General features: G+C 40.2%; 1 protein-coding gene across 1 annotated transcript in view; it reads right to left on the bottom strand.

The window, feature by feature from the left end:
* The window catches only part of LOC107569907 (lysyl oxidase homolog 1-like), a 16,671-nt gene extending 6,954 nt beyond the window's left edge, over nucleotides 1-9,717 (bottom strand). Inside the window, exons 1-3 of the mRNA XM_016256078.1 lie at nucleotides 8,343-9,717; nucleotides 4,523-4,631; nucleotides 4,097-4,234 (exon numbers count right to left, since the gene is read on the bottom strand). Coding sequence (XP_016111564.1) covers nucleotides 4,097-4,234; nucleotides 4,523-4,631; nucleotides 8,343-9,348 — 1,253 coding nt within the window. The 5' untranslated portion in view covers nucleotides 9,349-9,717. The remainder of the gene's footprint in view (nucleotides 1-4,096; nucleotides 4,235-4,522; nucleotides 4,632-8,342) is intronic.
* Between the last annotated feature and the right edge of the window lie 3,145 nt (nucleotides 9,718-12,862).

The raw sequence follows: 12,862 nt of genomic DNA on the forward strand, positions 1-12,862 counted from the left end.
CTTTCACTCCCCATCACACACACACACACACACACACACACACACACACACACACACACACACACACACACAGCAGTGATAACCACAGAAAAATTGGGCCAGCTAATCACTTAAGGCAACTCTCTTCTACATGTGCAACTGACTTATACTAATAAATATAGAGTTATAGAGCAATATTTAAACAATCACAAACTGAGAAGAAACCACCTGCTGTCATCTCACTAAAAGTAAAGAAATAAAGAAATATTACTGCTATCATAGTTACTGTAACTAACGACTTATTAACTACTTCCACTGCATCACAATTTAAAATCAGTTTACTATATATTTGGACACAGGCACATTTTTTTTTCTTTAGCTGCTCACCAAAACATATTTGAGTTACAGTTATATGATGAATATGGGCTTAAAGTGCACACTCTGAGCTTTAGTTTCTCATCACGATTGGAGGAAAGGTTAAGGAATTACAGCTCTTTAATATGTACCTCTACCTTTTTCAAGGGACCGTAAGTAATTGGACAATTGACTCAAAAGCCGTTTCATGGACAGATGTGGGCTGTTCCTTCGTTATTTCTACATCAGTTAAGCAGGTACAAGTTCTGGAGTTGCTTCTAAGTGTGTCATTTGCATTTGGAAGCTGTTGCTGTGATCCACATCATGCGGTCAAAGATCGCTCCATACAAGTGAAACAGACAAGTGTTAGGCTTCAAAAGATAGCAGGAACATCATTTCACATTCTGAGAAACAAAACAAGAATGCACTGGTGAGCTCAGAAACATAAAAAGACCTGGATGTCCACGGAGGACAACAGTGCTGGATGATCGGAGAATCCTCTCCGTGGTAAAGAAAAACCCTTTCACAACATCCAGCCAAGAGAAGAACACTGTCCAGGAGGCAGACGGGTCTACAATCAAGAGAAGACTTCACCAGAGCAAACACAGAGGCTTCACCACAAGCTGCAAACAAGCCCAGATTAGACTTTGCCAAAAACATCTAAAAAAGTCAGAGCACTTCTGGAAAAGCATTCTTTGGACGCTGAAGTTAAGATCAAGCTGTACCAGAATGATGGGAAGAAAAACGACAGTTTTCATTTCAGCTGTTAGAAATGAGATGCCAAGGACACTTTCAATCTCTACAAAAATATCAATCATGTCGAAGCGGAGATGTGCAAGTAATTATAGATTAGCTTCTGCTCACTGACAAACATCTCCCTGCAGTTCTTCTTCTTCAAAGAGAGTCAGGCGCTTGTTCGCATGGCGTCAGATTTAGGTTACATGAAAGAGGTCATCACACCGCTCAGCTGTCTAATTGCATTAGAAATGAGTTAAAGTGCTAAATACTTCATGTACTGACATTTCCAGGTTACAGTAATAATCTGTTTATGAGCAAATGCTCACCAGCCGTAGAAAGTGACACTCGTCTGCACCTCGACTGAACTACAGAATTAAACTCTATTGTTCACTTCCAATTTATTTATAATAGGACTGTCTACCAAATAAAAAAAAATTAAATTAAAAAAATATGTAGACAATTTGAATATAAATAAATGCTGTTCTTTTGAACTTTCTATTCATCTGTGAATCCTGAAAAATAAAATGCATCACAGTTTCCACACAAATATTGTGCAGCACGACTGTTTTCAACATTGATAATAATCAGAAATGTTTCTTGAGCAGCAAAGCAGCATATTATACTGATTTCTGAAGATCATGTGACACTGAAGACGTCATGATGTCTTCAGTGTCTGCAAGATGTCTTCACTGAAGCAAGTAATGATGCTGAAAACTCAGCTTTGATCACAGAAATAAATTACAGTTTAACAGATAATCTCTTAGAAAACAGCTGTTTATTAGCAGTTATTTATAATAATATTTCACTGTTTTTACAGTAATTTTGATCAAGAAATGCAGCCCTGGTAAGCTGATTTCTTTCAAAAACATAAAAAAAAAAATATATATATATATATAAGTGACCTCAAACTGTATAGAAGTCTATATATATATATATATATATATAGTCTCTCCCTCTCTTTCTCTCTATGTACTGTATAATCCGTAAGATTCATCAATATAATGCTCTTTTTTAAAAATGAATTAGACTAAATTAACATGTTTAATTGACAGCCCTGATTTTTAATTAATCATTTATTTTAATTTATTTTCTGAGGTGGATCATGTCAAGGTTGGGGACCCGAGCTTTCACTAGAACTCGCCCATTAATTTTAATCTTGACCCTTAACCCTTAACCTTGGCAGCAGTGAGATACAGTGAGATCCTAAATCACTCATTTTCAATGACAGACGACAATTTGAGCCGACATGAGTGACAGCCATCATCGATGATGTTCAACACGACGCAAAAGAACAATTCTACGCAGACATGATGTAACGAACAGCTACAGGTGAATAAACACAGACCTGACAAGTACTGACAGACATTCATTCTTTCACTTTCACAGACATTCACTTGTCACGAGGCCCAGCTGATTGTACACGGAAATCCCCTCGGAGGATAACAGCCCTTCGCCAAGTGAAACCAAATACATAATTCGATGACAGAATTAATTTAGATTCTGATGCAGGATAAGGAATATAAACCAATTGAATACATCCACAATCGGGACTATTATAATTCCATTATTCTGGGACTTTTTTTAATCATATTAAGGCAGAAACTGCATGGTGAGGGGGACAGAAATGACACATGTAATACCTTTTATTATTTAACTGGTTTTTATTATTATGATTATTAAAATCTTACTTTTGATTGACTAAGAAATCAAATACACTGCTGGACAATAACAAAGACTATAAATGACCATATCTAATAATTTGTATTCTACAATTTTTTGTAGATATTTTCCTAATGACAATTTTATGATTTGTTTATATACTACAAACACCCCCGCCCCACACACACACACACACACACATTTTTTTTATCACATAATTAGGCAGAAAATATATTTTATAGTTTCTGTACTAAATTATATGTGAATTAGCACGACATTATTCATATATTTTATGTATTTATTACCTGCAGATGACTTAGGAAAACACATATAAACCATATATTGTCACAATTATGTGTTTATTGTCTACATGTTTCATCAGTCAAATAATTTCTGCTATTTATAAAGCTTAGCTACAGCGATCACTGAATGCTTTTGTCCTTATTAGGGAGTTCCTTGTGCTTACATATTTAGAGTTTTTAGAAAAACATTTATTTTATATACCTGTCAAGGAGTATATGATGTTAATTAATGCCATTCGCTCAGTGCTTAGGAAATTATTAGGAAATAATATAGACGAAAAACCAAATTTTGATTTTAGTCTTAAATTGGAAGGTATAAATATAAAAGAAAAAAAAAAATAATGCATGTCTTAGAATGATTTGCCAAATGTCCAGTGTTCCTTTAGCCATTGGCTTTTGGAGATCACAATTTCAAGATGTCAACTGGAAAGAGACCTTTAAGATCTCCAGACGTTTTTGTATCACAAATAAAATTAGAGTGGTATCATTTAAGATTGTTCATCGTATGTATCTTGTAAAACAGCTAATTGCAACATTTTGTAAAGACATTGACTTGAAGTGTGTTTTCTTTAAAGAGGAAAATGAGAGTATTGTCCATTTATTTTATGATTGTATTTATTTTGGTGGTATTTTTTTGTTGTTTTGTTAAACAACGTACTAATATTGAATTGCAACTCAAAGAAAATTATGGGATTTCCTGGCATGTCATAAGTTATTATTTCTATATGAGTCCATTTTGGACTTTCTGCATGAGAGCGCCCTCTGGCTTCGAGTATGAATGAAACATGCACTGCATGAGAGTGTTTAGTGCTCTACTAAACAGTGTAATGTTCACATCACCTCATTTTGGTGAATAAACCGTCAGGTCATGCATAGACTATCCTGTCTCTTTGACTTCAAACATACATTTGTTTACACTGGCCCTAGAAAAGCGGTACGTGAACACACCTGCCTGCAAAAAAGTGCAGGGGACTAATTTACATTTTATTAAAAGTCCACCACATCCCCCGCGTATTCTATGCCCATGAGGTCTCCACATATAGAGAGGTAAAAGAGAGACTCACTGGTGACAGCTGTGCCACTCCCAGGTGTGACGAGGTCGGTTGGGCATGAAATCAGCCGTCCCTTGGTTCTTCACTCTCTGAGGGAAGCGCAGAAGAACCCTGACACTGTAGTCTGTGGTTTCGGCACTATAGGCGGAGCTGAGGAGAAGAAAAACAAACCTTAATGAAGGACTGCAGCACTGAGTAATAAAACATGTAGTATATATGAGATGAGCTCATAACAGCAGGCTGGAATTTATATGATGTGACACCCCCCCATACTTCTGCACCAGATATCATCTAACACTGTTCTCGTTAGTTGTTTGAAGTATTATTGTATGGTGTGGTGTAAACAGTTGTAAACGAGTGTGGGAGGGTTATTGTGTAAATACTGCCTGACCAGCTTTGTTTTGCCATTTCATAAATAGAAGAACTGAGGATTCTCACCTGGCCAAACACTTCTCCTCTGCAGCACAGCGTAAGGAGTACATATGGGCTCTTTGAATGTATGTGGAGGCTTGGACATAATTCGGGTCAGGAACCAGGTCAGGCAAACCTAAAAACAGGAGACATCATCAGGGTTACAGTGTAGAACCAGCTGCTGAAGCACATCTCCTGAAATTACACTGAAGGGGAAAACTTCTTAACTGGTCTTAGTAGGTCATAGCTGGTATTCAATCCTGGTCAAGCTGATTTACAGCTGGTTTGTAGAATAAAATGTACCAAAATCCCCCTAAACCCACATGAGAAGCGTCTAAATAACTTTAAAACCACCACCTGGTCACCTAAAAAGTATCTAAAACTACTCTAAAACCACCACACTGACCAGTCTAACCATGATGAACATGTCCAAAACTACTCTAAAACCACCAAACAGACCAGCCTGGCCCCCTTAAAAACACCCTAAACCACTCTAAAACCAAAAAACAGACAAGTCTGACCACCTGCAAAGTGTCCAAATCCACTCTAAAAACCACCAAACTGACTGGTCTGACCACCTAAAAAAGGTCCAAAACCACTCTAAAAACCACCAAACTGATTGGTCTGACCACCTAAAAAAGGTCCAAAACCACTCTAAAAACCACCAAACTGATTGGTCTGACCACCTAAAAAAGGTCCAAAACCACTCTAAAAACCACCAAACTGACTGGTCTGACCACCTAAAAAAGGTCCAAAACCACTCTAAAAACCACCAAACTGACTGGTCTGACCACCCAAAAAGTGTGCAAAACTAAAAAAATCTCCAAACTGACTGGTCTGACCACCCAAAAAAGGTCCAAAACCACTTGAAAACCACCAAACCAACTGGTCTGATGAACTGAAATGAGTCCAGAACTCTAAATCCACCAAACCGACAAGTTTGACAACCGAAAGTGTGTCCAAATGCCTGTCCACCTGAAAAGTATCCAAAACTACTCTAAAACCACCAAACAAACAAGTCTGACCACTAAATGTCCAAATCCCTTTAAAACAAGCAAACAGACCAAGAAAAGTGCACCAAAGCAGCAAACGGACCATCTTTGGAGATCAGCTTTGACCATAAAAACCAGACTGTTAGGTCTCATAACACACTGTCCTGGGGACAAATGTGCTTCTTTAATGTTCTGAGCTGTTCTGATGTTACATGCTTTTAAATGTAAAAAAAAGTAAAATATTTGAAAAATGGCTGTATCCCAATAAGTATGCCTTTGAAAAAATACACAAGAGATGAAGAGGGTTTTGAGGAGGTAATGCTGAAGCCTCACAGTATAATGCATCAAACACAGTTTCTCATCTGGTTTCAAGGTCACGCAAAAATAAGAAAAAAAGAACAAAGTGTTGCACGTAGAGAGGGAGAGAGAGAGAGAGAGTACAAAAGATGAGGGAGAGGTGACAGCGAAATGAAAAAGAGATCACTTCCCTGCTGGATCCAAATCGGGCCTGTGACCACGTTTGTTAAAAAAAAGACAGAAAAATAAATAAAAAAGAAAAACAGAGCTAGCGGTAACAGCTAATGTTCATAAAACTATGTACAGGGCCAATACAGAAACTACTTATCACCTTTGTTTACACTTAAAATGCAAGCTCACTTTATGTCTAAATAATCTTATGAATATAATAAAGTGCAGTCTAAGTCCGTAGGTGGACATTAACATTTCTTCAAAGGGAAGGCGACAGCATATTTGCTTTCCTGCTTTGCATGTCATGGATTTCAGAGAAAATAACCCTGTTGAGAAGATCAGCACCGATGGACTCCAGTGTATGATACTGGAGTCCCACTAGGCCTCTTAATTACCTTAACCAGGAAGACTTGGATGGTCATCCAGCAGCATTTTTTTGCTGACAGCCAGACCAGCAATAACAAACATAAACCAGCTTGGAGTAGCATGAAAATTCAGCTGCTTCCAGCTAGCAACAATGTGGAGTGCAGATCTAATCTCACTTCTGCTGGAGGCATGTTTAGAGATGGGAGCAACTTTCACTCTATAAAACATAATGCCCTTGGTCAGTCTCCTTATTTCAGAATCGTTAGTGCCACCCTTCACTGGAGTCAGTGAATGCTTTGCCATCTCCATCTCTGTGTACACATCTGATTTGCCAGCTCTGTCTGAAACAGACTTCAGGAAAGGCCTCGGGAAACTTCCTTGGTCAGCTTTTGTAAACAGTGTAAAGAGAGTGTGAAAGACTGTGGTTATCCAGCAAAAGTTTCTTCACACAGTCTGCACTTTTCTCCACAAAATTTTGTTGGATGCCTGCACTACACCAAAGTAGTTGACTTAAATTCCTCATAAAGTCCACAAGAATTTAGAAAAACATGATGACAGTATAATGTTTTTTAGTAAGATGTAAGTAAAATAAATGAATGTCCTCTGGTCAGATACAGCCCAGATCTCAGCATCCATCTTAAAGAGGTTCAATGCTATGGGTCAAGTCAAGTAAATGTGTCCCATCTGAAGTTATTTCAATTTCTAAGACTCAGATTCACAGATAATATATGTTCCCGCAGGCTGGAGCTCTGATTTCAACTTATTTGTTTGTGATTGCATCATTGGGTAATGAGTAATGTAAATTTTTTCCACATGTGTACCTTCCAGTGGATTGAGTTTACACCCATTTCCCTTATGACCAGATTTTGTAAACTAGGGTGATTAATCATGCGTGAAGTGACTCAAGCAAGAGACAAAGACCATTTCACATTACAAAATGAACCTTGGCAGCGGCCAGAATCTCAGTCCCAAAGGCCTTACACACACCCGCCTCCTCACACATGTTCACATATATGCGCACACACACACTTTTATTTAGGGGCTAGCAAAATATTTTCTGTTTCCTGAGACAATGGACCCCATGTGTGCTGGGTACTTTCCATCTCCCCACTCCTTATGTAGTAACACCCCACAATCCCCCACACACCCCGCTCATGTTCACCACCCACCCCGCAACAACCAAGTCACTTGAGCCCCTTACCCCACCCTCTAAAGCAAATACTGGGATCATTCACCCGTAGCCCTCGCAGGGCATTCATCACTAAAACCAGAACCAAATCTTCAAACAATGAGCACTCTTTGTGCAGAACGAGTATCCATAGGCACTAAGTACACACACCAACTACCACATACTCTCACACCCACGCACACATCCCACAACACCTGGTTCCAATAACCCAGCCTCTGAGATGAAGAAGGACTTGGAACTTATTTGATTGTAAATTGAAACACAATGGCAATGGGGTGATGGGAATGAAAGATGCTCTGACATTAGGAGAGAGTAATTTTTACTGACTGCTTATGAGGAAACAAACAGACAAATTTGCTCAAAAGCATTGCCCATTACCAGCTGCGTAAGCAAACAGCTTTACAATCTTTTTGTGCAGTTTGAGTCCCTTGGGTTACATGTTTGCTAAATCCAAAGGGCTGCCAGGAAACACAAAGAGATGGCAGAAGAACTACATTTTTTAGATGTCTCTCTGTTTTTCTCACTTCCTTTTCTTGAGAGAGAGCGAGAATCTGAAACGAGCCCCACACGTGCATCCATTTCCCCAAATCTCCAGCCGTGCAAGAGCTTAAGTGTCAACTGTAATTCCTCTGTGATTAACTTTACTTAGCATAGCAGCCTGCAGCATTGCTCGACACATGAATCATGAGGAAACGCCGTAGCATTCAGTGCAATATATGTAAAACACACTTTCTGGACTGCTAGTCTATGACCAAAACTATTGAGTAACATTAGTGTGGGATGTACAAAATTATTCTTTCACAAGTGTATACGACGTGGATATGCATCATACCTCTTTGCTGAGGACGATAAACACTCCCTGCATTCATGTTCGGGCTCTCTGCGTTGTTAGAGATGAGAGGGTTGCGTGGAGGTGGTTGCACAAACGGAGGCTGTGGTTGGGGCCTTCCAAAGGGGGGAAACTGTTCATACTGGGGGCTTTGCACCGCAGGCTGGAACGATGAGCCTGTGTTGCTAGAGACAGGTACTGCAGCATCTCGAGTGTCCTCGTTGTACAGACTGTGTGTGTACCTGTGGTCCAATCCATCAGAGACCAGTGGCTGTGCAGGCTGAGCAGGAACAGCTTGGTATGGTTGACCATAAGGGGGATAGTATCGATACCTGTCTTCGGTTGCAGGACCCCCTCCATTATAGCTACCTCCTCCAAAACTTCCAGTAGAGTACCCACCTCCTCCATATCCTCCTCCTGCATAGCCACCACCAGTGCCAGTGGAGTACCCCGTTCCACGGAAGGGAGGTTCGTATGACCTGTCCAGAACCGAGTCATGAGGAGGTTGTTGAGGGAACAGATACTGTGGATAAGAAGAAGAGGATGAGGAGGAGGAGGATGAGGAGGAGGAGGAGGATGAGCCAGAGGATGGCCTAAAGCGAGAGCCGGTAGATGACTGGAAGCGACTTGTTTCACCTGTTCCAGTTGCACCTTGACGCCAGTTGTCCGGCACCTGGCCAAACCCAAACGGATGTCTGGCTTGACCTCTCACAGTCTCAGAGCTTCCTCTGGAGGGTGCTTGCCTTCGTACATTCCCACCCTGTGATCGACGGTTGGGAGCGTCTGCTAAAAGCACTCGGGGGTTCCTGTCACGCTCCTGAGCCCGAGCCGGGACGTACTCAGCCCCACTGTTGAGAAGACTGAACACACGTCCATTGTTCTCCCATTGAATCATCTGTCTCCATGGGTTTGAGTCGTCAGTCTGAGATTGATGTTGAGATTGGGACTGTCCCCCTACGCTTCCAAGCAACACCCAGACCCACCATGTCACGAAAACCACAGGCAACATATTTACAAGACTTGCATGGAAACTTTCAAGCAACTTCAGAAAAGAGTGGACAGTGAAACTTCAAATTGTATCCCTTGATCCAGAAGGTTAAAGGTGGAAAGGCATAGAGGACTTACAGTGTCCATGTGCAAATCAGGCTACATGCAGTGAAGAAACTTTGTCCTTGGTTCAGTGTGTGGTGCAGGCATTGCTGTGAAGAAGGCAGATGATTTCTGAGGCCCCGGGGCAGGCTGCAGTATGAAAAACCTCCCTCTTCCTTACTGTCCGGATGTTGAGTTGTTGTCAGTGGACTGGTCATTGCTCTCAGGCTCTCTCTGGAGACGACTGCCTGTTGCTCTCCTCTGCACTTCACTATTTGTCTCTCTGACTGCTTACAATGGTCTGTGAAAAAATAAAAAAACATTTCTCATCTCCCCCTCCCTCCCCCTCTCTCTCTCTCTCTTTCTCTCTCTCTCTGTCATTCCTGCTCCCTCGCTCACTCAATCTAACATGTTATTTTTTTGAGATCCCACATGGCCCTAGTGCTAGAGCTGTTTCCTAAATTCCAGCAAAGCCAGGTCTTTACACAGGCTTCCAGAGTCAACATCACCATCTGTGAAGGGACTTGAATATCTAGCGTGCCTGCGCTGACTTCCTTTGATCCTTCTGAACAAGCAGGGATGTCTGGTGCGTGGCCTAGGTTCATCCACCCAGGTGCTAGGAGAGCTGTGACTCTGTCTCATGTTTTTCCAAACACAATTTTTTGCACCCATCATCATCATCATCACAGCAGAAGCATTAATACGGCAGGATGTTTAGAAATCCAAGTTAAGTGCATGACAGGAGGCCAAAAAAGTCAGCAGAATTTGGAACAATCAGTTCCATTTAAAAGCACTTTCCAGTAAACAAAGAGAGATGAAAGCAGGCAAATATGCATCACTTACACTACAAAACCTAATAACATTCTACAAGCCTTACTTAAATATGCAGAGGGAGCCCAGACTCAGTAAACATTGGTATATGTAACAGATATTAGCATAATGTAAATCAACTATAAAGATTGGACACTAATCCTGAGTGCATGGTATTACAATTTAGCCCTGTCTTTAAACATTTGTACCAGTAGGAGCTGAACTCACAAACCAAAATCACATTACTACTTCTGTAGCCAATTATACCTACCACTGTTACAATATTCCGGATACATATCTGACAAAATGCTATTTTTTAAATATTGCATTGGACTCATATCTTTAGAGTGGACTGAACTGAGGTAATAAATCATGTACAATTTAAAGGGGTCATATGACGTTGCTAAAAAGAACATTATTTTGTGTATTTGGTGTAATGCAATGTGAGTGAGGCCCTGTCCACACGAACGCAGGTTTGGCCGTTCGTCCACACGCAAACGCAGCACCAGGTCATTTTTGAAAACTCCTGCCAGGGGGAAGATTTTCAGAAACTCTGGTTGCAGTGTTATCATGCAGACAGCGAAACCGGAGTTTTGGCTTGTGACGTCGGAGCATGCGCTGTTATCTCCAACTACCGGAAACTTTTTCAGGCTTCTGGTTGGCCAACATGGCTTTACGTTTGAGATTATATCACCACCTGTTGGCTTGGCATGCTCTTGACAGTGCTTCATAGCCCGAGTCTGTGTTTTCATATGGACGGAGATTTTTTTTTAAACGGAAGAAGGAAAAACTCAGTTTATAAAAATACCTATGTACGTGTGGACATGGCCTGAGAAAACACATTATTTTACACATACTGTACATTATTGTCACTCCTCTCTGCTTTGCCTTTCTGAAATGCGTAAATTTTTACAAAGGTCATCGTTCTGTAAAGTGCTGTGTGCTCTGATTGGCCGAATACCTCAAGCATGTGACCAGTATTGGGCAAGTAACGCTGAAAATGTAATCAAATTACTGATTACTCCTTTTAAAAGTAATCACGTTACTGTTCTGATTACTTTATTTCAAAAGTATTTAGTAATTAGTTACAATAATAGTTACGTTACTTTTTTCTCCATGAAATTTATGAAATCCCAGCATACACGCTCCCGATAAAAATGTGTTATTAAAGCATCAACATACACAGAACACTGTTATTTTTAACAAAAGCAAGCGGCTGCTGCGTGCATGGTTTGGCAGAATACCAGCAAAGAGCGCTGCATTTATAATCTCTAAAAGACACCTCAGTTCATCGCAATCTCAGAAATCTCTGTTATAACACAATAAATATATGCATAATAAATCTTTCATAATGTCTACAATTCGTGTGTTATAATGAGAGGATTCGTGAGCACGCAAATTTCAGCACTGCATTGCTCAACGCTGCAAGCACGTGTTATAGCCCTGCATACACTTGCACCTGTTAATCGTTTATATTTTATATTAGTTCATGTTGCTTTTGTGCAATAGATGAATAACGATTTATTTGTTTTAGATATTTTATGTTTAGATATTTATATTTTGCGGGAGTCCCGTGAATCATTTTATTCTCCCGCACCCCGCAGACACACAAGTCTCTGCACTCGCCCATCTTGTCCCGCGCCACACTCTGTTGTGTTGGGTCTCGCGGCAGCAGGTCTCTTTTACAATCTCTAGATTATAGATTATAGAAAAAGTTGGATAAACAAGTTAGCTCATACGTAATAAGAGTAATCCAAAAGTAGTCAGAAAGTAGTCATTACCTAAAATGAGTAATCTAAATTACATTACTGACTGCAATTTATATTGTTATGTCCCAGTGAGTGCTGGGCCTGTGTTTTTTCTTGTTTTGTTTTTGGTTTGCAGGTATACTGGTTATTGTGGGTGTGTCTTCCCACCTGAGCTCATTATGCGGAGCTATAAAAACTGCAGCGCTGATGAGGACGGGGGCACGATGTGACCACGCTAGCCGGGCTTGCCGCTTGCTCTATTGTTTTGTTGTTTATTTTGTTTGAATACAGTTCAGACCTTGAGCCTACAGTCCACTGCCATGCACGCTTTCAACACTGACTTACATTAATACTGACTGTTTGAATACCTTTATTAATTATGTTTTTGTTAAATATACTACTTTTCTTTGCTACTTGCTGGTCTGTGTTGGCTCTCGTTTATGTTGCAATTTGGAGCCGGTTGTAAAATTATCATCTAATATGTAATCAGTAACATACTACAATTTATATGTAATCTACTCAGCAGTGACATCAGTGTCTAAGTGCAAATAGCTCACCTTGTTGGCAGAGGCTATTTACACTAACTCCGCTCACCAATGTGTGATTGAGACACTCAAGATTACAAAAGACAGCTGTCAAAACAACAGCTCCAGTTACGTAGTGAATCGTATGCTGTAGTATTTTTAACTCTTGTTCGAATCCGCCTTTTGCCGACCTCTTTCTTCTCCATTTTCAAATCTCTTATCACATCGGAAAGCCATTAATGTTTAATACAAATGAAGGAAATAATCGAAAAGTTGAAAAAGTATAGGGTAGGTTGCAGCTGAGGGCTTTAGTGTCCCAATTAAAGTGGCATCCATTTAATAATTTTAATTA

Source organism: Sinocyclocheilus grahami, unplaced genomic scaffold (genome assembly GCF_001515645.1).
Source record: "Sinocyclocheilus grahami isolate Dianchi unplaced genomic scaffold, SAMN03320097.WGS_v1.1 scaffold1393.1, whole genome shotgun sequence".
NCBI classification, from domain to species: Eukaryota; Metazoa; Chordata; class Actinopteri; order Cypriniformes; family Cyprinidae; genus Sinocyclocheilus; species Sinocyclocheilus grahami.